This window comes from Pristis pectinata, chromosome 15 (assembly GCF_009764475.1).
Source record: "Pristis pectinata isolate sPriPec2 chromosome 15, sPriPec2.1.pri, whole genome shotgun sequence".
Taxonomy (NCBI): domain Eukaryota; kingdom Metazoa; phylum Chordata; class Chondrichthyes; order Rhinopristiformes; family Pristidae; genus Pristis; species Pristis pectinata.
Genome location: NC_067419.1, coordinates 20,650,198 through 20,677,984, shown reverse-complemented (window position 1 = coordinate 20,677,984; position 27,787 = coordinate 20,650,198). Strand labels below are relative to the sequence as shown.

Here is a 27,787-nt window from a genome sequence, read left to right as displayed (position 1 = left end):
GGGAAAACTTACAGTGGCCAGTTTGCCTATCATCTTTGGGATAGGGGAAGCCCATGCAGTCATAGGGAGAAGATGCAAAATCCACACAGATAGCTGACGACTTTAGGATCAAACCCAGGTCACTGTAACTGTGAGGCAGCAGCCACTCTCCTTTGGAATGTTTGACCTATATTAAATGTTGGGCATTGGACAAACTCTTATCAAATTTAGGTAGTTAATTTCTCATTAATTGGATTTGGATTATTGCAGCTGTGATAAGAATTTTTCAAACTGCATTTGAACATTAACACTGCTTGCTATGAAATTGTCTTTCAGGACTACAGGTTTCATCGTAATATTCTCCCAATATTTGCGGAATGTGCCAGTACCTTTTCCTGCTTTTAGTAGGAGTAAAAAGTGCCATATTAATTGGCTGAACATTTTCCAAATGTTCCCGGTATGTATCAATAATGTGTACAATTATAAATAGTCTTGTAAAGAGTTAAAATAAAAGAATGCACAATGTCACCATGAACTCCCCACAACAGACAAATACCCTCAAAGTCCTTACTTTTTTTTGGTAGCTTTTGTGCTCATAACTGAGGGATATTGGTGTTGGGAAGTACAATTCTTTCTTTTTTCAGGCAACCAGAGCACCCCACCCAAATAAGATTATCAGATCACTGTTAGTTGCAAAGCAAGTCATCTACTCTCACACAATAAGTTCACTCAGCTCCATCTGAGAAGAGCACCACAAACTTTGCAGGTGTGACCACGTCCAATTCCCTCACTAGGAATTCTGTGGATTTTCAATGTCTCTTAGTATTACACCACAACAATTGAATAGAGTGGGCCCAGTTCCACGAAGAACTAAATTGACATGAATCCAGCTCACCTCACATAGGATGCTTACCATCTGCTTTGAATTTATTCACACTTCCCCTAAAAGCTGCATCGATCGCACCGATCCCTGTTTCTGGCAGTGTTCAACAGTCCACCAACCCACAGCATAATGAAATTTCAACTAAATTTGTTTCTTGATATTGTTATTAGTAGTTGCAAATTAAGGGTGCCTCTTTGCAAAATAAGAGGAAATTAGTTTTTACATGAACAAAGGAAGCAAATGTGGTCTCCTCTATCTGCGTAGAGTGCAGATAAATAAATGCAGAAAGCACTTAGCTCTTGTCTTCTTCCTACAGCAGCAGCAATTCACTCTATCTCAAAGTTGTCCTGTGATGCAGTTCCGCTTTATGCCCCACTGCATTCAGTGTTTCAACAAAAAACTATCTTCCTTTCTTTCAGACATTAGAGGTTGCAAAGTTTAACAGCTTTTGAATTTGAAAAATACTCCTCTGGATCCTTCTCCTCTTTCACTTTCCTCCAAACCCATCTCTCCCCCAAGTCCTAACACTTGCCATGTTTCACCATTTCTTCTGATCTTCCCCTCTCAGCTTCTGTTCACACAGCCATGGCCTCACCTTCATTCCCTCTATATCCCCATCTCGGTGAATTCTGCGTTCTTCTTTTGCCACCTTCGCCTCCATGAACATTTCATGAGCAGGAGTACTCACCTGAGACTGTGGACTCTTTCTTCTGTGTCAAGAATTCTTGGCCACCTGATCCACTCCTTCTGGCCTCTTACCATTTCAAGGTCTATTCATCACTAACTGCAATGTGACATTGACTGTTTCAATTTTTCCAATCCCCTTACTCAGTCTAACCAACCACCTTCTGAACTTAAGGAAATCCCCTCAGTAAGGTCCCACCCCAATATTATTATTAAACCTGCTCACAAAGGCAGTGCTGTTTGGTAAACTATCTTCTACCTCACAGAAGACAAATGTTAGCTATTGGACACCTCCTCATATCTCCCAGTAGACCATAATATCTCCAGTGAACATCAGGCCATTGTCTCCCAGGCAGTCATGGACCTCATTTCCTGGAGATGTCTTCCCTCTACAGATTTCAGCCTTATTGTCCCCCAACCCAATATAGCCACTTCTACCTCCTCCCCAAGATCCACAAGCACAACCATCCTGGTAGACCTATTGTCTCAGCCTGCTCTTACCCCACCTAACTTATTACTTGCTTCCTTGACCCTATTCTTCCTTCCCTTGTCCACCCTTTTCCCACTTTCATCACTTACCACTCGACACCTTGTTTTGACAGTTTCTAATTTCCTGGTCCCAATCAGTTTACCTTCATCATGGATGTACAATCCTTCTACACTTCCATCTATTATCAGGATGATCTGAAGGCCCTTCACTCCTTCCTTGAACAGAGGCTAAATGGTCCTTTTTACCATCATTCTCCTTTGCCATGCCGAACCCATTTTTAAACTAGACAACTTCTACATCTCAGCTCACTTTCACCACATCTGAGGTGTAGCCATAGGAGCTTTCATGAGCCCAGGCTATGCTTGCCTCTTCATTGGATATGTGAAACAATTCTTATTTCTGTCTTTCTCTGCTGCTCTCCTTCAACTTTTTTACTGGTACATTGATGATTGTATTGGTGCTGCTTCCTGCACTCATTTAGAACTCAAAAATTTCTTTACCTTTGCTGCCACTTTCCACCCTGTTCTCATTTTCACATGGTCCTTACCTGATTCCCATTCCTTTCTTAACATCTCTATCTCCAGCTTTGGGGCTGGATATCAGTCAATGACATTGCCTTTAAAATGTGTTCCTTTTTCCTTAAACATGATTTTACCTCTTCCACAGTTGACAGGACTCTCAACTGTATCTCCTTCATCTCCCACAATTCTGCTGTCATCTCAGAAGATGGATTCTTCCACTTCCCCAGCCTTCACATTCAATGGATTATGCTCCATGATTTGTGCTAATTTTAAAAGGATTCCACCACCAGAGATATTTTCCCCTCCTCTCCTCTTTGTATCAGGCCAAACGGGCCATTCTTTCCACATCTCCCTATTCTGTGATTAACCGCTCCCCTTTTCACAGCATTTTCACACGCAACCGCAGGAGATGCAACACTTGCCCCTTTTCCTCTTCTCTTCTGACCACCCAGGGGCCAAAACAGTCCTTCTATCTGAAGCAGGAATTCATAATTCCAATTCTGTGTATGACATTCCGTCTTCATGATGTGCTCTCCTCCACTCTGGAGAAACCAGAGGCAAAATGGCCGACTGCTTTGCAGGGCACCCCCGTTCAGTCCAAACAGACCACCCTCAGCTCCAGTCACCTGTCACTTTAATTCTCCATCCACACCCACTCTGACCTCTTGGTCTTTAGCCTCCTACATTACTCCAGCAAAGCCCAACAAAAGCTCAAGGAACAGCACCTCATCATCTGCCCCTTAGGACTTAATATTGAACTTAAGGTAATCACTTTTTTCTCTCTCTCGTCACAGATATGGCTGCCCCTCTCTGTTTCAATTACTTTCCTTCACTGTCTCCAATTGCCATTCTTTAAAGTAATTGTTGCTTCAACAACCAGGGTCTGCATCCTATCACAGTCAATCCCGCTGTTCTCTTCACCCCAGCACCTCTATGCAAAACAAAGTGCTTGTTTCTTCACTTTTCCGGTCCAGATAAAGAGTCCTTGACCTGAAACATCAACCTCTTTCTCTTCCCATGGTTGCTGATTGACTTGATGAATGTTTCTAAGAAATAACATAACCTGCCTTGAGGCAGAGGAAGATGGATGCCCTTGACTCCTCAGGTGCAGTCCGGATAGGACCCGGCCCTTTAACTAGAAGTGTTTGAGGTCTCAGTGAACATATTTGTTACCTACATGAAGACTAAGATCAGACATTTGTGCATTTAGCAGTTATGTTTGTTACCCAAATGAGGGCTCCTCATTTAATCAGCAACCAGGAAAATCCATGCAGAGCTATGTCAATCCAACCAGAAACCTAAACATAGGAATAATGAAATAGAATCCTTTATTACATGTTTTAACTTGTCATTTTTGTTTTGATTTACCCTCCCTCTTACAGTCTGAGGCCTTTACCCTCCCCCAATTCAGCACTCATTGGTGACTGGACACTCACCAATCTTCAGCTATTCTGGAAAAAAGATAACTATTTAGTGAATTCTCAGGGTAGGCCTGGGACTCCCTAAATGTGGAAGGCTGGACAGGCACAAGGCTCCCACCCTCAGGACATCTTGTGCTTTTTGTACAGGGCAATATCAGGACAAAACTAAGATACATCCCAAATTCTGATACTGAGTGATTTGCTTGACAGAATTTGGAGACACCCAACTTCAAATTTGGAAACCATATAATTCCTGCTAAGTGTGAAAGTCTGCAAACTCCCAGATAAAAAATCAAAGCATCAGGAGAGCCCCATTTTAAGTAGAGTCAGATATGAATAGTGGAACGTAGTGGCGGCTATTGAAGAAGTCGGACTAAGTGGGACTTTAATGATCAGCCAGCATCTGCTGCAAACAGATTTCAATTAAGGCAAACCAATATACATTCTTGGTCTTTCCTGTGAGTTCCACAGAGTCTCGTCCCATGTAACTTTCCAGGACAGTCTCAGACAAAAGTGAAAATATCCATGAAAATTTTGAACCCTTGTTTTGAAATTGTTTTACTTATTATGCAAGGCACATACTGCACTGTTGATTTTTTTTTTGCTGACTACCTGTCTAACAATGTCTGCTGGACAGATCTCCCCTCTTCCAACACCAATTGCTGTCAATTCCAAAGAATACATGACATCCAGCAACACTGATGTCACAAGATCACAAGATCACAAGATAAGGGAGCAGAAGTAGGCCATTTGGCCCATCGAGTCTGCTCCAAGGAAAAGGGAAAAAAGAAAAAGAAATGAGAAATGGGGGGGGGGGGGGGAAATCTATTCTAATCCCAATTTCCGGCCTTATCCCCATATCCCTTGATACCCCAACTATTTAGATATCTATCTATCTCTTCCTTAAATACCTCCAATGATCTGGCCTCCACTGCTGTACCTGGCAAGGAATTCCACAAATTCACCACCCTCTGGCTAAAGAAATTTCTCCTCATCTCTATTTTAAAACTGTACCCTCTAATTCTAAGATTGTGCCCTCTGGTCCTGGACTCACCCACCAAGGGAAACAGCCGAGCCACATCTACTCTGTCCAGTCCTTTCAACATTTTAAATGCCTCTATGAGGTCCCCTCTCATTCTTCTGTACTGCAGTGAGTACAGTCCAAGAGCCAACAAACGCTCATCATACGTAAGCCCTTTCATTCCGGGAATCATCCTCGTAAATCTCCTCTGAACCCTCTCCAACATCAGCACATCCTTCCTAAGATATGGGGCCCAAAACTGTGCACAGTATTCCAAATGAGGCCTCACTAGTGCCCCGTAGAGCCTCATCAACACTTCCTTACTTTTATACACTATACCTCTCGAAATGAATGCCAACATAGCATTCGCTTTCTTTACCACCGATCTGACCTGGTGGTTAACCTTTAAGGTATCCTGCACGAGAACCCCCAAGTCCCTTTGTACTTCAGTACTTTGAATTTTCTCTCCTTCTAGATAATAATCTGCCCGTTTACTTCTGTTCCCAATGTGTACAACTGCACATTTCTCAACATTGAATCTCATCTGCCATTTCCTTGCCCATTCTCCTAAACTGTCTAGGTCTCTCTGCAACCTTCCTGTCTCCTCAATACTCCCTACTCCTCCACCTATCTTGGCGTCATCCGCAAACTTAGCCACGAAACCATTTACTCCATCATCCAAATCGTTAATGTACAAGGTAAAAAGAAGCGGCCCCAACACCGACCCCCTGCGGAACACCACTAGTAACCGGTAGCCAACCAGAATGAGATCCTTTTATTCCCACCCTTTGCTTCCTGCCAACCAGCCAATGCTCCACCCATTCTGTTATCCTACCTGTAATTCCATGACCTCTCATCTTATTAATCAGCCTCTTATGTGGCACCTTGTCGCAGGCCTTTTGAAAGTCTAAATACACAACATCTACTGCCTCTCCCTTATCCACCCTACCTGTGATTTCTTCAAAAACTCCAATAGGTTGGTCAGGCAGGATCTTCCTTTCACAAAACCATGTTGGCTAGGACCTATCTTGCCTTGCACCTCTAGGTATTTCATAACCCCATTCTTGAGGATAGATTCCAATAACTTTCCCACCACTGATGTCAGACTAATAGGTCTGTAATTTCCTTTATGCTGCCTCCCACCTTTCTTATACAGCAGAACTACATTTGCAACCCTCCAGTCCTCCGGAACCATGCCGGAGTCTATCGATTCCTGGAAAATTATCACCAATGCCTCCGCTATCTCTAAAGCCACCTCCTTCAGAACCTGGGGATGCACCTCGTCCGGTCTGGGAGACTTATCAGTCTTTAGCCCATTTAGTTTTCCTAGCACCTTCTCTCTAGTAATCTTAACTGAACTCAGTTCCATTCTGTGAGACTCCTGACTAACCGGTATATTGCTGATGTCCTCCACAGTGAAGACCGATGCAAAATATTAATTTAGTTCTTCTGCCATCTCTTTATCATCCATTATAATCTCTCCCGCACTGTTATCAATTGGTCCTATATCAACCTGTGTCTGTCTTTTACTCCTTATATATTTAAAGAAACTCTTAGTATCCTTTCGAATGTTATCCGCCAACTTCCTTTCATACTTCATCTTTTCTTTCCTAATGACCTTCTTAGTTTCTTTCTGCAGGTTTTTAAAAGTTTCCCAGTCTCCTGTTTTCCCACTAATTTTTGCTTCCTTGTATGCCCTCCCTTTTGCTTTTATTTTAGCCTTCACCTCTCTCGTTATCCACATTTGTGCCTTTTTTCCATTCAAAACCTTCCTTTTTCTTGGAATATATCTATCCTGCATTTTCCTTATTTCTTGTAGAAATTCCTTCCATTTCTGCTCCTAGCTGACTCTTCCAATCAATTTGGGCCAACTCCTCTCTCATACCATTGTAATTTCCTTTGTTCTACTGAAATATCGATATACCAGTTATCAGCTTCTCCTTCTCAAATTTGAAACTGAACTCAATCATATTGTGATCACTGGTTCCCAATGGTTCCTTTACCTTTAGTTCCCTAATCACCTCCGGTTCATTACACAGCACCCAATCCAAAACAGCTGATCCCCTGGTGGGCTCATCAACAAGTTGCTCCAAAAAACTGTCCCGTAGACATTCCACAAACTCAATCTCCTGAGTTCTACTGCGTTGCTGGATTTCCCAGTCCACCTTCATGTTAAAATCCCCCATTCTGTCATTCTGTCCCCTGAGCAATCAATCACATTAAGCAACCATCAGGGGCCAGAAACCGCAAAGGAAAAGCTCGATTTCCAACCAATATTTCAAATATACAGAACACAAATTAAGAAGCTGAAATACCATAATTTATGAAACAAAACAGATAAGAGAGATTTGGTTTATGGAGTGTAAAAAAGGGAGGGTGGGGGGAGCTGGACAGGAAATGAATAAACCATTGATGAACTGAAAAGAAATGGGAGATGGGGAAGCATTCTGGATGTTTCTATGTCTATGACTGGTTGAATTAGAAATAGCAGAGACAATGCAGTCCCATTTAGCTGGACTATGGTGGACATGCATTGGAGAATGGTGATCTGGTCAACTGTGTTAAGAGCTGCAGACTGGTTGAAATGGACAGATAACCTTTTTCATAATCACACAGGACTTTCATGTCCATTACTGTATTGTGGTTGGGCAAGAAGCCTAGTTGGAAGGATTGTAGCAAGGCATCTGGGAAAGATGGACATATATTTGGGGAGGTACAACATATTCAAGGACATTGGAGAGGATAAAAGGGGTGGCTTGTTAACTTGAAAGAATCAAAAGCTCAAATGAGTTCTATGTCCTGGACCAATTCAGAGACAGTCCAAGTTCAAGGATTGTCTCTTTCTGTTAATCAAAATATGAAAAAATCTGGTAGGAAAAGCCCAGTTAATGATAGGTTGAACTGGCTTTTTATATGCTTTGGTTCCCATTATTAAGAGAAAGTAGTATTCTCACAGAGCAATGGTTTTTCTACCATTGGCTACTTTCCGTAATCAGAGAGTTTTTGCCTATTCTGAAACAGTGTGATTATTTCAAAGAATGTGTTTTTATTTTACTTTGTGTGCAGGTGCTCTTTGGGATTGTAGCTGCATGGGTCATTAGTTTTGTACTGACACTTTGTAACGTCTTTCCTGATGATCCTGATGCTTATGGATATTATGCAAGAACAGACATAAAAAGTGATGTTATCAGTCGTGCTGAATGGTTTCGCATTCCATACCCTGGTAAGCAAAACATACTAGGCTCATGTTGTACTGTGGATCAGATTTCCACCTTGTTTAAAATATAAATTTTTGGCCTTGAGTAAATCAGGTATTTATCGTCCATCCTTGCTGTCTTGAGGCAGCTAATGGCCTGCCTTCGTCAACAACAGCAACAACTTGCATTACATGGAACTTCCAATATACTGAGGCATCTCTAACCTTCTAACAGGAGCATTATCAAACAAACCTTTAATGCCAAGCCTTAGATATAAAGCACATTACCAAAGCTTTCATCAAAGAGGTTGATTTTAAGGAGCATACTGAAGAGAAGGTTAGGGAAGGAAGTCCAGACTCACTGCAATCTGTGTGAGTCTTCAGTGCTTTTGAGTGGGAGTTTTAGGCTTTTTAGCCAGTGATATTGAAGGAAGGGTAATTTACTTCCACCTACTGTGGTAGTGTATTCCGGATTCCAAACATCTTCTGGGTGAATAAGTTCTTCCTCAGTTCCCCTCTAAACCTCTTATCCCTTACCCTAAACTTATGCCCTCTAGCTTTAGACACCTCTGCTATAGGGAAAAATTTCCTACTATTTACCCTATTTATGCCCCTCCTAATTTTGTATATATCTATCAGGTACCCCGTCGGCCTCCTCCACTGCAAGGAAAAGAATCCCAGCCTATTTGGTCTCTCCACATAACTGAAACACTCCATCCCAGATAACATCCCGGTGAATCTCCTCTGCACCCTGTCCAGGGCAATCATGTCCCTCATATAAAGTGGTGACTGGAACTGCACACAGTACTCCAGCTGTTACCTAATCAATGTTTTGTAAAGTTCTTTTTATATTCTTGGCAAGTGTACTTACCCTGATAGAATAAAGACTGTAGTTTGTGTAACTCTAGCTGGGCTTGTAATTGTGCAGATCAGCCTCAGTAACTTCTGCAGCTAGATATTCTCTCCTGCTTGCAGTCTCAGTAACATCTTATTAATTCAGTCCAGTCGTTCCTGCAGTTGGTGAGACACATTCACCTGCACCAGTAATATTAAAACGGTTCACTAATTGTTAGAACCATTAACTCCTTCTAATCAATACTCCTGTGATTTTAACTCACAATTTAAGATAAAATTATTCTAAAGTATGAAGAATCCAAAAGGCTTGTCCTTTGAAAAGCAAATATCTAACAGTGTCCTGAAGTTTTCTTATTTCAGATGTTCTCAGACTAGAATCACAGATTGTATCGCCTCAAAATGTAGAAACACACAGTATGCTACCATTCACTGAATTATATGGCTCTGCTGTGTATAGCATGTGACATAGCATCCAATACCACTGGCTTAAGTGGCAGAAAAACAATTGTTCAATTAAAATTGCCTGTGTGATGTACACGCCACAATCTGGCTCTCCCCACAAAGGCTCCAATTTCAACTTGCTCTGCTGAGTAGGGAGGCAGGACCCCACTGAAAACTAGCAAGGCCCTTCTTTAAATATGGAGCTTGATGTCCAGTGATATTACTGGGCCCGACTGCGTTCTAATAAGAGCCTGCATAGGAAACACCATAGGTGGTGTTCCCTCCAGGCTGATTTAGATAGGAGACAAGACCCATAAGGGTAACCATTTTACTTTTAATGTTTTCCTTGTGCAAAAGGATGAGCAGGAGTGTTCTTTCAGACTGTACAAAGAAGGTTATGTCCTCCCAACCCCCGAGGGGTATCTGACTTACGTAAGGGCCTGTTCCTTAGTCACTGGTGCCAGTGTTTTGGGGTCTGACATTCTGCTCTTGTTTGTCAGCCAGCCACTGTTTCTCACCAGTTAGGGATGGGGTCTAAGACAATGCACTTGAGACCCTGGAGTCAAAATCTCCTAAGCCTCACGCTGGGGACATGCTTTGTGCATGACTGATGCACTTAATGAGTATCTAGCACCGATATCACTGTCCTATGGTAAGCTGTGAGGTTACACAAGCCAATAGTGCAGGCTGTAATATCACAGACTTTATCTTTCTGTGTTCAGGGCAGTGGGGATTACCAACTGTCAGCCTGGCTGGTACCTTTGGAATTCTGGCTGGAGTGATCTCTTCCATGATTGAGTCTGTCGGAGACTATCATGCCTGTGCCCGGCTCTGTGGTGCTCCTCTTCCTCCAAAAGAAGCAATTAATCGAGGCATTGGCATAGAAGGAATCGGTTGTCTTTTGGCTGGAGCTTGGGGTACAGGCAATGGAACGACCTCTTACAGTGAGAATGTTGGCGCTCTGGGTATCACCAAGGTATTAACTGAAGTGGGAGTGGGAGAATGCTCCTCTCCAATACACCTGTTGATAATCTCGCAATAATTTCAGAAATAATTTTATGTTTGCTTTAATTTTATTAGAAATTAAATCAATGTTTCCTCATTTCAATCCTTTACTAGTATATGTTTGCCATTAATTATACATGGTCTATTAACTAGTTGCCATTTCATAAACATAACCCCTGGCAATGACTTGCTCTTCCTGACTTCTTCTTGTCAACTAAGACAACTGAACTCAGATGGGAAGATAGGGGAAAGAAAGCATGTAAAGGCATAGTACCTTCAGCCTTTGAAAATGTCTGACCCACCAACATGTGTCCCACCAGAGTGAAGCAGAGAATGCTGACATACTTATAACAGTGAGTTACAAAATGTATTTGGTACATTTCATAATACCATGTATTCAATTTCTACTTTGGTTATTTTTTAAGGCTTTCCATCTTTGTACCTCTGTTTCCAGATCATCTTGCATCCAGGGTCCCCGTAGATACTGATCCTTTTCTTTGTCCTCATTTCCACTTTCTTGCTGTCCTTTTGTAGTCAAAAAGTTAAATGTTTCTTCTCACTTGCCCTTCTGGATCATCTCTGCTTTCAACTCTGCCATGACTGTTTTCAGAGCTGTACAGAACTGACATTAGTAAGTTCTCATCTGCTGTGATGTCATTCATAGGATCTTCAGAACTTTGCAACACAGTCCTCTCTAAATGTATGCAACTTGATCTACACTTAATCCTAGCCATTCAGCTATTCTTTAAAGAGCAACAGTTCGTAGAGCTCACACAGTTGTCAACTTCTCCATCTGCCTTATCTCTACCAGCCTCAATCGATGTTGCCTCACTGCAGCTCCCATGCTGAACCATTTGCTTCTCACTGTGGATTCATGTAAAAACATAGACATTGTCCCGAAACTCCTGTGAACTAGCTAACATTATTCAAATAGACAATGGACTACCACTGAACTGTTTTCCACAGAGATTTGTGAAAATTCCCATTGTTCACGGAAAGCCAAATCACTGTCCAAGTAATACCTCTGACTCACAATGTACTCATAGAATCAAAGCACAGAAGCAGCCTCCTTGGCCCATTGGTCTGCACTGACCACCAAGCACCCATTTCTACTTATCCTACAATAATCCCATTTTATTCTCCCTACATTCCAACTGTGCTGCACAGTCTTTCATTGGCGTCTTTTTCTCTGGGATACTCTGACCTGGTCTAATTCTCAAGCCACCTCATTACTTTCCTTTGCAGGTCTGTTTCTCCACATTGCAGTGGCCTCCACAGGCACATCTTTACTCAACAGCTTTTGTGTACCTCACAGTCATCGTGATGAAACACCCGTTGGTCGATGTTGAAAAGGACAGATACTTAGCTTTAATATCTGCACAGACAGCACTGCAAAACTGATTTTGAAGAATGCCTCTCAAGCCAACCTGACCAGTGGTCTGATTACGTGGGGCCAGTGCACCATGAACTACCAAGTGCTCCCAGGTCTTCTCATGGCCCAATGTTAAGATCTTTTCAAAAACACAGTCCCTCAGTCCAAGTGATTCACCCCAGCCTATGCCCATCGGTGCATGCTCCAGGTAATCGGACCCATTTGTCTCCACTGGCAGCCCAACTGTTTGCCTCTCCCATAACTCACAGGTCCCCTCCTGCATACGTTCCCAACACTGTTTCTCTCCACCTCAACAAGGGTAGTTGAAACATATCAGGTAAACATCCTGCCAACAACAAACTGAGATGCCATAAATTAATATGCATTCAATAGTTCCTGAATTAATCAGGTGGCCTTAAATGTATTGTCCTTATCACTTTCATTTGGTTTGCTTCAGACACCATTCAACAGTCCCACTTCCACCACCTCATTACCTGATTCTGCCCTGTCTACAGTACCCCAGAGGGACTTGTTCACACCCTTGCCCCCTTACTCTGACACAAACTGGGACAACCATTGTTGTCATCAGTTTTCTTCAGAGACATGATTCTCTTTGCAACTTATACAACCCCGTGACATTTAAAGCACTGGAACGTTTGAATAGACCTTCTGAGGCTGGGTAGCTTCCATAATATCTGCAACATTTCTTTAGCATCCACATGACTCACAGCTTTCATTCCTTTTTCACTCGTGTGATCTGCTAGTTTCCTACTGAGCCCATTTGGAGTATCCATGTGACTAGGCAGCAAAGAAGACCACGCCATTGGTTTCTATTTCTATTGACTTGTTCCCTACTTGCTTCTTGGGATTATGTTCTGAGTGAAAGTGCTTTATGGTTTCAAACACCATCTCCATACTGCTGGCTATTCTGCACCTTGAATGTTAACTCCAGCATGTCAAATGGTTTCACCCGAGATCTCTCATTTGCCAGTCTGCTCTTGAGTTCTATGGAAGTGAAGGTCATGTAAACTCTCAGCTTCCTCGCCTCAGGATCTATAACAGTGGAGACCACAGATCTCTACCATATCTTCCAATTTGCTGCTAACCGGTGCATCAGAAAGGTTACTGAGCTGGTTTGTTGCAGATCACAAGACAAATCTCTTCACATAAATGCCATGTTTTCAAGAAGCACATGTTTCCTTCATCTTGTTGGAATAAACCCTGCCGGATGTTTTCAGCAGCTTGCACTGCCCACAGGGTTGAGTTTTGTTGGACAATGGTTATCTCTACTTTTCTGGCTCCTCACGGCAGTGCGCTCTCCAACTTGAGCAGCAGACAGTAGACGCAAGAGCCAAGCAACTACCACAAACATTGTGGAAGATGCCATACATCCTCTGAAGGTGAGATTTAGTTGTCTGCGCTGTTCCTGGGAGGCCTTACAGTACACGCCAAGCAGATGTGGAGAGTTCATCACTGTCTATTGTGCGCAGTGCAGACTTGATAGTGGAAGATAGCAGCTGTTTCTGGGGGAAAGGGAGCAAAGAAGCCATAGGCTGAGGGTGATGAGGTTAGCCTGGAAAGCAGCAGCAACTTCCTACCACAGCTCAGTGGTAGGGTGATGCGGTGAGGGGCTAACATTTCAAGCCAATGAAGTCCACAATCATTCAGCATTAAGAAATCCCCATGTGATTCAGCTAAGGTTCATTTTAGGCCATCGCAGTAATTGGTCACTTCAAGGTACACAACAGGGCACAACTGAATAAATGGCACTGCTCATCAACTCAGTGCCTTGGCTTTCCTGCCCCAGCTACCTCTGTGCACCAAGGATCTCGTATCTAACCCAATTGCTTTTAGTCCCATGCTTGGGAGAGAGGAGGGGATCTTACAGGAGAGATAACATAAAACAAATGCTTTACCTCACCATTGAATCGCCCTCATATTTCACTGCATATCCCAGGAGTCCATCCCTCAGAGATACTCATGATGAGTATTGTTAAGAGCAGAAAAAGTAGGGTTTAAGAACAGTGGGATAATAACCACCTTCACATCAGGTATCATCAACAACCCAAAGCCTGAGGGCAATGAGCTAGAGCCTGGAATGCAGCAGCAGCACCAGCCATTGCTTCATACCACAGCTGAGTGCAGGAAGAGGGCATTGGCTGCACAAGGTACAAGGCACTCCATTTGAGAGACAGTTTTCAAAAAGAAAGTTGCCAAAGCCAAGCTAAGTAACCATCACTACACTATAATTCTTGGTGTCCTTCTGACAGAACAAAATTATGGGTGCTTGGTTTCTTCTGTCTTCATCTTCTCCTCAGAGACAGTTCCCAGTGCTACCTGAGTAGAACACAATGAAGAGGAGTGTGAATGTATCCACTCTGGCAGAAGAGAGATGACTTCTGTCATGCCATCTTTCTTTGTGTAGGTGATTGGTCACTCACATGTGGCACCTCTCTGTTCAGGCAGAAGAACTGGCTGCTGAAGTACAGCATCCCATTGCACCTGGAGAACTGTGAGCCACTTACGGAATGCATCCCTATGGCTACTGAAAGCAGAAATCAGATCACAAATGACATCATGCTGCTCAATGAGCATGATAGACATTATCCCCTGATTTATCTTATCTTCTTTTTGATCCACAACCGTGAGTTTTGTTTTGGACAGGATCCTAATCAGTACTCAGTTTTGAGGTATGAAACCATCATGAACCACGATACAGCTCACTGTAGAGCCAGTCCTGCCATCCTTGGTATGTACAATTACCAGCTCACCAACTTAATATTAACTACTTGCTTCCAAATAACATGCTGCAATCTGAGAGTTGAGAGGTTTCTCCACAAAAGAAGGTTAAAAGAATGAGCAGTGATCTCATTGAAATACATAAGGTTCAGAGGTACCTTGACAGAGTAGCTGCTGAGAAGATGTTTTGTCTGGTGGGGGAGTGAGGAACTAGGGAACATAGACTCTGTATATGGGGTTGCCACTTGAAGTTGAGATGAGGAGTATTTTCCCCTCTCAGAGGACTGTGGATCTTTGGATTTCTCTACCACAGGGTACTGTGTATACTGGGTCATTAGGAGAAGCCCTGGTTTCTCCTCTGGTCACCAATTAATCAACAGGAGTCTTCAATCAGCCTTTCTGGGACAAACACTGCTTGCATGAAAGAACAAGTGGGACAGTGAGTTGCAGCCCAGTGGGCTGAACATTTCCTAATCTGCCTCAGCAAAGTCCCTACATAAATTGCGTTTGGAGCAATCTCCACAGGTTGAAACATGCAGCTCAAAACTAACAACAAATTGTAGTACATTGGTAGTGTTGTTTGGAAAAGAATGTGTCATGTAATAATCTTGAAATGGTACATACTGGTGCAATCCCTCTCTTTCTCCTTGATTTCAGGTGGGGAGCCGAATAGTTATTCTCACCAGTGGATTATTAATGCTTTGTGTGGGAATGTTCGTAAAACTTGGAGCGATTTTTAGCACCATCCCACAACCAGTAATTGGTGGAATGTTGATGGTGATGTTTGGAATTATTACAGCTGTTGGAATTTCAAATTTACAGGTACAATGATGAATTGTTAACCATATTCAATTTTTCCAATTTACCAAACAACTCTACGTTTTCAAATTCCAAACTGCATCCATTAGATGCAAGAGTGTAAATATGCTCACCTGCACGCGGCCCAGATGCTTCTGATTCACGTGTGAAAAATTTTGCCCCATCTTTCAGCAGGTCACTAATTAGAAATGGAGATAAGATATGTGTAGACCAAAGACAGTAGCCTGAAGAATGGAATCCAGTGTTTTACAAGCCTAATGAATTAAATGAGGTGCAAATTCCAGTGTTCTAATTAGACTGAAGTTCACCTGTTAGTATCACTGACTTAAGCTGAAAATGATGCACCCACAGAACACCTGCTGGCAGCTGACGCAATGGTGGTACTTACTAGCTGATATTCAGTTTGGGTTCTGCCAGGACCACTTAACTCCAGACCTTGATCCTAACATGCAACTGCTTTCCACTAGAACTGGCTGAGCAGATCTGCTAGGGTTGTGACAGAGAAGCCCCATGTGTTTCCACAAGCTTCTATCTACAGTCTGAGATACTGAACAAAAGGGACACCAATGCAGCATGACTGTATGGGGATGAAGAAAGACTGCATCACCTCTAGGGTGCAGGTCAGCTGCAGATGTCCTTTCATTGGGTAACTATTCATCCAGCTGTCTGTTGTTCACCAGTGGTGCCTCCTCAGCCTGCATGTATGGTTGTGATGTTACTGCTGGGCAGTTGTTGTTTGTCTTTAAAGCAACAGTTTATAGAAATGGAGATATGGTACTGTGGATTTATTGTGGCACTAGAGGAAGAAGGTGTGGACATATTGGATAACATAAAAATATATAAAAAGAGTGCTAAATAGGTTGGTTTCATTCAAAGGTAACAAGTCATCTTCCCCAAATATATTGCTGAGAGATAATAGGATGGAGAAAACAGAGGTCTTGATTACAATTTTCAAATTAACGTTAGATATGGAGTGGTGCCTGAGCACTGGAGGATTGCAAACAATACAGTCCTATTCAAATAGGGAGGTAAGAATAAACCTGGTAACTGGAGAACATAAATCTAACTGTTGGAAACTATTAGAGGTCAATGACAAAAGCAAAATTAATTCTCACATGAAAAGCAATATATTAATATAAATCACGTCTGGTGAATTGGATTAAGATTGTTGAATTAACAAGAATTAATGAAGGGAAGCTATATATATGGACTTATCAAAGGCTTTTGAAGAAGTACTATATAACTAAATAACTTGGAAAAGAGTAACACAGGGGTTTACAAGGAAGGAGCTAACTTGGGTACAAAATACCTCAGGAAAGCAGTGGTGAATGGTTGCTTTTCAGACTGGAGAGAAATAAGCATTACTTGGACCATCACTTTTCCTGTCGGTTGTGGCTCTGTTGATAGCATTCCCACCTTCGAGACAGATGGTTTTGAGTTTAAGTCCCAAACCAGAGATCTGAGCAATATTCAAAATTCCACATTGTCAGAAATGCTGTTTATCTGGGTGAGGTAAATCACACCTCTATCTACTGTCCCAGGACATTTATCCTATGGCATTATTTTGTAGAAGAGAAGAAGAGTTATTGTCTCTATCCTGGCCTATAGTTTGCCGCAATGAATATCACCAAAAACCTTTGGTGAATATTACATTGTATTTTTTGCACCTGCTATGCATAAATTGTCTGCTGCCTTTCCCATATTACAGTGGTGACTGCACCTTAACAGTATCATATTAGTTTAAAGTGTTTTGAGTATCATGCAATTAGAAAAGGAGCTTGATAAATCTTTATATGTGAATGGTCCTGAGTATGGCACAGGAGTTACAAATCAGATATCTGTGGATCTACTAAACATGCCAATGCGGCACAGAGTTGGAAACTTCAGAAGGACAAAGACTAACTAACGAAGTAGGGAGATAGGTATAATTTAATGCAATCAAATGCAGAGCCTTGCCCTTTGGAATAACACGGAGAGTCAGTGCAATTTGGATGTTGCATTTTAGAAGGAAAGATAAAGCCTTGCAGAAGATACAGAGGAAGTTCATTAGGATGAGACCACAGATGCTGGTCTTCGGTTATCTACAGAGAATGGAGAAGCTGAGGCTGGGTACTGAAGACGTGTGCTGACCAACTGGCTGGAGTGTTCAAGGGCATCTTCAAGCTCTCACTGCCTCAATGCACTCTGTACTAACTCAATGTAACTGCACCGTGTAATGAATTGACCTGTACCATTGGTATGCAAGTAAAGTTTTCATTGTGTCTCGGTACAATAATAAACCAATACCAATACTGTCCCTACTGCCAAAGACAGGAACATTTATAATGGGGGGAAAAAGGGAGGAGCAGAGGATTTAAACAATTACTTTATTTCTGTCTCCACAGAAGAAAGTGTGCAAAACTTGCCAGATAGATTAGGGAATTAAGGTTCAAGCGAGAATGAGGACCTGAAGGAACTATTAGTCAAAAAATAGTTCTAGAGAAATTGGTGAAATTGAAAACTGATAAATCCCAAGGATTGGATGCTCTCCAACCCAAATTCACTTTGCTTATTGCAACAACCTTGATTTGTCCAGTCCTTATGTAGGTTAAAGTCTGCAATGATTATGGTATTTCCCCTGTTTTGCTCAGCTCTACCAAGGCATGCTGCACCCAATATCACAAGTACTATTTGGTTGTCCATAAATAATTCCTTCCAACGTTTTGAAAGAAGTGGCTTTTGAAAAGTAGATGCACTGGTTAGCAGGCTGTGACTACAGATTCTGGAATTGTTCCTGTGGGTTGGAGAGTAGAAAATATGACCCCACTATTTAGGAAGCAGCAGGAAAGATGCTGTATCATTTGTCTTGGGGTTGAATCACTTTCCTTATAATTATAGGGGTGTAGCGACCTACCTTTGAGGCAAGCAAACCGGCTCCAAGAACGGAGCGCGCGCGGGCCTTCTTCTTCGACAGAGAGGAGAGAAAGCCCGTGCACGGGAAGAGTTAGTGACATGTCGTGGGCGTCACTTCCGCCCAGAGAGGGTGGGATCTGTAACGGGTTTAAAAGCTAGCACAGGAAGTTGAAAAATAAATCAGTCTCGAGTTCAGACCGCCGACTGCGTGTTTCATTCTCAGCTCAGTGCGTAGCACCTCACTACATTGGTGACCCCGACGGTCCAAACGGGATTTGGACCGAAGGTGATTGACCCTTCATCCGTTCACACAGTTTCACTTAAACTGCCAACCTTCTGGATGCTGTGGCCCCGACTGTGGTTTGATCAAGCGAGGCCCAGTTCCAGGTTTGACAGATTTCTTCCGACTCCACGCGCTACTATTACATGGTGAGCTCCCTTGACCAGGAGACGGCCGCCCAGGTCGAGAACTTCATTCAGTCGCCACTGGAGGAAGACAACTATGCAGCATTCAAAGCGCTGCTTATTCGAACCTTCAGCCTCTCACAGCGGGAGCGAGGCGCCCATTTGTTGCACCTGGACCGTTTGGGAGACAGGCCACCGTCTGCACTAATGAACGAAATGCTGGCCCTGGCTGACGGACACAAGCCCTGCCTCATGTTCAAGCAGGCGTTTCTAGAGCAGCTGCCCGAAGACATCTGCTACTCACTGATGCAGATTTCAGTGACCCCCGGAAGGTGGTGGCCCAGGCAGATGTGCTGTGGAAGGCCAAGAGGGAAAGCGAGGCATCCCTCGCACAGATCACCAAGCCACGTGCCCAATGGCAGACCAGACCAGGCCCGGCAAAGGAGCGCACGCAACCTAGAGGTAGCAGTGAGGGAGCCAACGTTCAGTAGTGTTTCTACCATCAGTGGTGGGGCACAGAAGCCCGTCGGTGTCACCTGCCCTGTGACTTCCTGGGAAGCGCTGAGGCTAGCCGCTGCTGATGGCTACGGCGGCTGGCCACCAAGACAGCCTTTTGTTCGTCTGGGACAAACAATTGGGACGCCGCTTCTTGGTCGACACCAGAGCGGAAATCAGTGTCTTACCCCCGATGGGGCACGACACCCGCAACAGGGAGCCAGGACCCACCCTCAGGGCCGCAAACGGCAGCATGTGACGAACCTACGGCACCCGCACAGTGCAGCTGCAGTTCAGCACCAGCTGGTTCACGTGGGACTTCACACTGGCCGCCATGGCCCAACCACTCCTAGGGGCGGACTTCTTGCAGGCCCACAGCCTACTGGTTGACTTACGCGGGAAAAGACTGGTCCATGCCAAGACTTTTCACACGTTCTCCGTGGGCGCATCCAAGATGCCGGCCCCACACCTGGACTCCATCATGCTGTCGGACAACAAATTCACCAGAATCCTGGGGGACTTCCCATTGGTTCTGGCGCCGCAGTTCACGACAGCCATACCCAGACACAGAATACAGCACCACATCCCGACCAAGGGACCACCCCTCCACGCCCGCGCACGACGGCTTCCCTCGGACAAGCTCCGCCTGGCGATGGAGGAGTTCAAGTGGATGGAGGAATTGGGGATTGTATGGAGGTCCGACAGCCCATGGGCTTCCCCCCTGCACATGGTGCCCAAAGCAGCCAGGGGCTGGGTGCGGCGACTACCGTCGGCTGAACGAGGCCACAACCCCAGACCGCTACCCCGTACCCCACATACAGGATGTTGCAGCAAACCTGCATGGGGCGAGCACCTTTTCCAAGGTAGACCTTGTCCAGGGATACCATCAAAGCCCAGTACACCCTGAAGACATCCCCAAGACAGCGTTCATCACCCCGTTCGGCCTGTTTGAGTTCCTCCAGATGCCTTTCGGCCTGAAGGATTCCGCACAGGCGTTCCAGCGGCTGATGGATGCCGTAGGACGCGACCTGGACTTCGCGTTCATCTATTTGGACAACATCCTCATAGCCAGTCGCAATCGCCAGGAACACCTGTCCCATTTCCGCCTGCTCTACTCCCGCTTGAGTGACTTCGGCCTCACCATCAACCCGGCCAAATGCCAGTTTGAGCTCAACACCATCGACTTCCTGGGCCACAGAATTACCAAAGATGGGGCAACTCCCCTGCTCGCCAAGGTAGACGTGATCCGCCACTTCGCCTGGCCCAACACGGTCAAAGTCTTGCAGGAATTCGTTGGTATGGTCAACTTCTACTGCCATTTCCTCCCCTCGGCAGCACAAGTCATGCGCCGTTTGTTCACCCTGATGTTGGGTAAAGGCGAGGACATTACCTGGGACGAAGAGGCCGTGGCCGCCTTCATTAAAGCCAAAGAAGCCTTGGCAAACGCCGCAATGCTGGTGCACCCCAGAACGGATTTCCCAACTGCCCTCACAGTGGACGTGTCCAACACGGCAGTAGTGGGGTGCTGGAGCAACTCATCGAGGGGTGCTGGCAACCCCTGGCGTTCTTCAGCAGGCGCCTGCGGCAACCTGAACTCAAGTACAGTGCTTTCGACTGGGAGCTGTTAGCACTTTAATCCGGCATTTCAGGTACGTTTTAGAGGGCAGGCCGTTCACTGCATTCATGGACCACAAACCATTGACCTTCACGTTCACGAAGGTGTCCGATCCCTGGTCGGCCTGTCAGCAGCGACATCTGTCCTACATCTCCGAGTATACGATGGACATCTAGCATGTCTCGGGAAAGGACAATGTCGTGGCGGACGCACTCTCCAGACCAGCTATCCAGGCCCTGTCCCAGGGAGTGGACTATGCAGCGCTAGCAGAGGCACAGCAGGCGGACGATGAGTTGCCCAGCTACAGGATCGCAGTCTCGGGTTTGCAGCTGCAAGAGTTCCTAGTAGGCCCAGGTGGGAGGACCCTCCTGTGCAACATAGCTACTGGCTAACCTCGCCCCATCGTCCTGGCAGCCTGGCGTTGGCGAATTTTCAACTCCGTACATGGTTTAGCGTATCCATCCATCACAACAACCGTCTGGATGGTCTCCAGCAGGTCTGTGTGGCACGGACTCCACAAACAGGTCAGCGAGTGGGCCAAAACGTGTGTGCAGTGCCAAACAGCCAAGGTGCAGCGGCACACCAAAGCACCGCCGCAGCAGTTCGAACCCACCCACCGGAGGTTCGACCACATTCATGTGGATATCGTGGGGCCCCTGCCAGTGTCGAGAGGAGCGCGGTACCTCCTAACTATGGTCGACCGATTCACAAGATGGCCAGAGGTGGCCCCGCTCACTGACACCACCACCGATTCCTGCGCCCGAGCGCTGATCGCAACCTGGGTAGCACGCTTCGGGGTACCAGCCCACATTACCTCCGACAGAGGCGCCCATTCACCTCCAGCCTGTGGTCAACTGTAGCCAGCCTGTTGGGAGCACGGTTACACCACACAATCACCTACCACCCACAGTCAAACGGACTGGTGGAACGCTTCCATCGCCACTTGAAGTCGGCTCTCATGGCCCGCCTGACAGGGCCCAACTGGGTGGACGAGCTCCTCTGGGTCCTGCTGGGAATCCGCACAGCACCCAAAGAGGACCTGCACACCTCGTCGGCCGAGCTGGTGTACGGTGCACCCCTGGTCGTCCCAGGAGAGTTCATACCAGCCCAAGGGGGCAGGAGGAAGGACCGGCAACAGTTCTGGACTGACTATGCGAGAGGCTTGGCAACCTGGACCCCATACTGACTTCATGACATGGACAAACACCGACCTGCATACCCAAAGACCTGCAGAACTGTAAGTTTGTTTTCATTTGAAGGGGCACACACCGGACACCTCTGCAGCGGCTGTATGAGGGACCGTTCAAAGTACTGAGGAACAACGGGTCCACATATGTTCTGGACATCGGGGGGAAAGAAGAAGTATTCACGGTGGACCGGCTCAAACTGGCGCATGTGGACTTGTCACAGACTGTTGAGGCTCAGGCTCCACGGCACAGAGGCAGACCGTCCAAACAGCGACTGTCCCAAACTGTGGACTTTGGGAGGGGTATCGCTGGTTCTTGGGGGGGGGGGGTCATGTAGCGACCTACCTTCGAGGCAAGCGAACCGGCTCCGAGAATGGAGTGTGCGCCGGCAGGAAGGCCGGCCGCAAAATGGCGCTGGGCCTTCTTCTTCGACAATAAGGAGAGAAAGCCCGCACGCGGGGAGAGTTGGTGACGTATCGCAGGCGTCACTTCCGCCCAGAGAGGGCGGGATCCGTAACGGGTTTAAAAGCTAGCGCGGGACATTGAAAAATAAATCAGTCTCGAGTTCAGACCTCCGACTGCGTGTTTCATTCTTAGCTCAGTGCGTAGCTCATCGCTACAGGTGGCTGTTTCTGCCTCCAGGTGAACACTGAAAATAGCGATACCACAGTCCATCCTAACAGCGGGCTGATCTATGAAAATTCAACAGGCATCTTTTAACAATATGGCATCCCGGGTTAGCTGCCCCATTGACCTCTGCCGCACTTGCGATGAATAGCTAATACTTTTACTGTGGGATTAGCAGAAGCACTCCTTTCCTCTCAGTTTCAAATGCAAATATGTTCATATTAAAAGAACCTTGTTGCTCGAAGTGCAGCAAATGGCATTTTCAAGGGCTCTCTGTTGGATTGCATGCAGATCTGCATTTCCAATCTGCCACCTCATGGCAAATTAACCTCATGGGCCCAAGGTGATGTTAAACCCATTCTCTGCCTAAGCACAGCCTTTGGTCAATTGAAGAAATGGATTATTTCAAGATCAAGACTTCAGACCTGGCACAAAACTCACAGTCTTTTGGGCAGTGGTCCTTGCTCTCCTATATGCTTCTGAGCCCATGGATCACTACAGCAGACCTCTCAAGGCACTGGAGAAATACCATCAGTGCTATCTGCATAATGTCCTTCAAATTCACTGGACAGATAAGCAAGCCAAAATTATTGCCTTCTTGCAACCTGACATCACCTGCACTGAGGCCCTGATCACTCTCAGTTTGCCACAGTAGGGAGGCCACTTTGTTTCCAAAACAATCTATTCCCAGCTCTTTCATGGCAGGAGATTACCAGGTCCACAGAGATAAAGATTTAACAATGTGCCTGAAGCTTCTTGGAAGAAGCGAAACATCCTCCCTGACTCCTGGCAATCTGTGGCCCAGGACAAGAAGCATTCAGGGTGGTATTAAGAACCTCAATGCATGCATCATAAGTGGTGGAAGGAGCAGATCACCTCAGAAGCTGCCCATCATCTGACCGGTCACTCACCTGCTGCCATATCTGTGGAAGAGTCTGCAGTTCCCGTACTAGCCTCATTAATCAGAATCCATAAAACCAGAAGTAAGCCATCCTTGACCCAGAGGAACTGCCAAGAAGAAGGTAAAGAAAGTACCTAACACCTGTTTTGGGTGAAGTTTTGGTCTTGAGATGGGGCACCTCCAGCTCATTATCATTGCAATCCCTGCCCAGCACTTCAAATGATTAGGGGATCAATCAATACCTGAAAAATAGGCACTGGATGGCTGAATTTCTAGCCCGTAAATAGCACAGTCATATGCTTCAGAATGCCGTGTTATGTCGATATTTTGTATTTCCGCTTTATTATGTAAAGATTCAAGAGTTTTCTCTTCATTTGAAGCTTTATTTATAATTGTTTGCCATGTTAAAAGTCAGACCATGTTAAGAACATTGAATTGTGGGTGTCCATTTATGTGGATAAAGCCCAAGCATCCTTTTCTCTGATTGATGTTCCTTTTATTCCCCTTTAGTTTATTGATATGAACTCTTCAAGAAATATCTTTATATTTGGATTTTCCATGTTTGCTGGCATGGTCATACCCAACTGGGTCAACAAGCACCCAGATTCTCTAAACACAGGTAGGAATATACCCTTGTCCAAGCTTGTGCCTAGATCTGTGTGTAATTATGCAAATAAATTGACTGAAAAGATCTCATTCCAGCTATTTTGTAACTTGTAAGTGAGATGGCCAATAAGTATTCAATAAATCTAGTTTAGGTGGTCTGGTCTAGTTGGAAATAGATTAACATCTCCTGCACTTGTGTGAGAGGTCTTACAACAGAGAGATGAGAACTCAAGCTCCAGTTGTGAAGACAAATGCCCATCTGTACCTCCAAGAACACACTGTCCTTCTCTGGTGGTGTTTGGCCTCTTCACTCATTCGTCTGATGGCTCAAACCTACTGTAAATGCAAGCAGAACCCCATCCCCTAGCTCTCCGTATCTTCTCCAATCCCGTCAATACTAAAGCATTTCTTCATTGAATAAAAATAGGGAAATTTTATTTAATATCAGTCAGAATTCCATGAAAATTGCAATCTGTACAAAAAGTTAAACTAAACATTCTGCTTTGCAGGAGTACTTCCAATAGATCAAGTCATCCGTGTACTCTTAACCACCAGTATGTTTGTTGGAGGATTTTTTGGTTTTTTTCTGGATAACACTATACCAGGTAAACTTCCATCTCTGCCTATCATCCTATTATAAGCAATAAAATTGTAATGCTGTTAGAGCTGCGATGATGAAGTTGGGGAGGAGGGGATGACATTGACATGGGTGGGGACACACATCATCACTCTACCTTACATTCAGTTCCATTGACTTCACTAGAGAAGAATCAGCCTTGTTAAACAATCGGAGACAAATGTACACAAATTCTTTTCTAACCATTTCCATACAAGCTTCAGTCACCAGAATTTATTCCAACCTCTGCAGTGCTGACCATAAAATGTACTGTTTGCAGATATCACTCTGGCACCTGCCTTTGATACAATCAGGAAGATCACACCTTAGGAGTCATTTCTAACCCACCATACCTGAATCATTCTATTTGTGTACTCAGTTATATTTCCCCACGACATACAAGTCCACAGAAAACACCATTAATCCCATCCCACCACTAATTTTCCTGCAACCTCCCACATGTCCATCAACTCCTCCTTGACTCTACTGCCACTCACCTACACTAGGGGAATTTAAGGGGGACAATTGACCTATCAGTATGACTTTGGAATATGGGATGAAACCAGAGCACCTGGGTGAAACCCACAGAGTCACAGGGAGAACATGCAAACTCCACATAGATAGCACCTGTGGTCAGGATCCAGTTTTTGCTGCTGGAGCTATGCAGCAGCAAAACTAAGCACTGTGCCACTGTGCCATTAGCTGCATACTTACCTTGATCAAAGGTCTGAAGCCTCAGGGATCAGCAATACCTTTGGGTCCTGATCAGATGCTATGCTATAATGCATAAGTTCACAATGTTTTTGGAAATACAAGAGACCGCAAACTCTGTAATCTGGAGCAAAGGGCAAACTGCTGGAGGAACTCAGTGGGTCAGGCAGCATCTGTGGAGGCAGAGGGGTGGTTGGCATTTCAGGTTGGGACCCTGCATCAGGTCCTGAAGTTTTTATCACATTTAGTCCATCACGGTTGGGTCCTTGCATTTCAGTATGTTTTTGCTGGCAAGTCTCATGCAAGAAATATTTGAAAACTGAGAGTAGGCAAAGAAATAAATACCGAGAAAAGGCTTGAGGGAAATCAGACGTGGAGGGAAACATAATCCTCACAGTACCTAATAATAACTCACTGAAATTATACTAATGCCAGTGAGTACAATGGTAACATACAGATTACTCATAATCAACAGTAAAATGATCACTCAGATTGTTTATATGTGGCTGGTAGTATCATGAGTAATGGATCAGTATCCAACCTGTAACGTGTAACAGTCCTGCAATTCCCTGACATTTTGTGGAGAAGAATCCTCTGGACCTGTACAAGTGCAAGGAGGCCCTGTTTGCCCCAGTCAATATCACCTTTAACAGGCCCCGTCTTTCCACTAACTCTCCTTTGGATTCATGTTCTAAGTGAAGGTGATAATGTTGAAATGGGAATTTCATCTAGATCTGAATTAAACTAAGAGATTGTACATTGGACCTTTGTTGGTGCTGACTACTTTCCCTGTAACACCATTCTCCCAATCTTTTCATATTTCTTCTTTATAAACATGCATTTCATTCCTCTTTCAAATGGTGCCCTGGGCTTCATCTCAAGAGTGACAAGGCTCCTTTGGCAAACCATCCATAGATGGCCTCAGTTATTTCCCAGGCTCTTTCTCCCCAATCCTATCCTCTGGCCTCCATTCCCAGTTTGCCCCATTCACTCAGAAGCCCCATTCCTTCTTTCTCATCTCCCCCCAGCTCGGAAATGTGTCATATTCCTTCTCTCCCCATAAATTTCCATCTCCCATTCCCATTATCCTCCTTTTCCATTCTCAGTTGCCAACACCTCACTTCTGCCCCTATTGTTATCCAATTCTTCCCAACCTTCCTCTCTCCCTCCCTCTCTATACACCCCATTTCTTTCTTTAAATTAATTCCCCAGATGTTGGCAAGGCCTACATATATTGTCCCTCCCTAAATGGCCTTGCAGAGGTAGTAGTGAGCTGCCATCTGGAACTGCAGCAGTCCAATGATGAAGGTACACTCAGACTACTGTTAGTCACCCCAGTATATATTACCGTTTTCCATTCATCTCTTGCCTTCTCTTGCTGGACAACAATCTCTTCCCCATTTCCAAGTTTTAATCAGTTGCCAATATCCCTGCACCAAATTCCTCCCGGCACAGACAATTCATGGCATATTGTACAGGATGAGTGAGTAAAGGGGTGAAGACAGGGCCATTGCGGGAGATGGAGACATCACAGAAAGTGATAGACACTATGGCAGTGCAAAATTTCAAGTGTGTAGACCTTCCAGTCCTCCAGAAGCAGCACCCAGGAGATCCACATTCCAGTCTGAGAGACTCCCGAGCAATTGAAGAGGGTTTCTAACCCTAGTTACCATTGGAAGGAAAAGGAAAGCATCGTGACTATATCAGCATGCCTCAAAATGCACGGCATCTGATCCACAATGTGCAATGTACTCGCTGCAAAATGAATAAACACAAACCTAATGAGAGAATTTTCAGTAGTTGTTCATCAACACACACATGCAGAGACTGTGCGCCTCTTATGTTTTTCAGGTACAGAGAAAGAACGGGGTATAGTCACTTGGAAGCAATCTCTCTGTGCTGATGTTGATAATGTAGCAGCTGAAAGTGACTGCTACAATTTACCTTTTGGCATTGGCACCAGGTGTTGCACTGGTGCCTGGAGGAGATATATCCCCTTCTGCCCAAAGCCAAAACCTCCTGAGGAGGAGGAGATGGAAGTGAACACTGAAATTCAAAATGAAACTCCATTTTAATGCAGTGTAAAGATTCTTTGAATCAACTATTTTCACATTTACATGAAATTGATGTATATTTCATTCATATTTTCCTGGAACTTAATTTTAATCTCCTCTGTATCATCAAAGAAAAGAATGACAGTTCTCAAGAAGTTTGTAAGTCCCCGCAAGATTGCAAGGTTATGAGAGAATATCATTGCCATAACACAGCATCAGAATCACAACCCCAATCACATTACTCCTTTTTCA

General features: G+C 44.7%; 1 protein-coding gene across 1 annotated transcript in view; it reads left to right on the top strand.

Annotated features, from left to right (window-relative positions):
- Positions 1-27,556, top strand: part of slc23a4 (solute carrier family 23 member 4) — a 37,033-nt gene extending 9,477 nt beyond the window's left edge. Inside the window, exons 6-12 of the mRNA XM_052030692.1 lie at positions 316-436; positions 8,066-8,222; positions 10,214-10,467; positions 15,265-15,429; positions 24,059-24,167; positions 24,664-24,759; positions 27,333-27,556. Coding sequence (XP_051886652.1) covers positions 316-436; positions 8,066-8,222; positions 10,214-10,467; positions 15,265-15,429; positions 24,059-24,167; positions 24,664-24,759; positions 27,333-27,556 — 1,126 coding nt within the window. The remainder of the gene's footprint in view (positions 1-315; positions 437-8,065; positions 8,223-10,213; positions 10,468-15,264; positions 15,430-24,058; positions 24,168-24,663; positions 24,760-27,332) is intronic.
- The last annotated feature ends 231 nt before the right edge of the window (positions 27,557-27,787 follow it).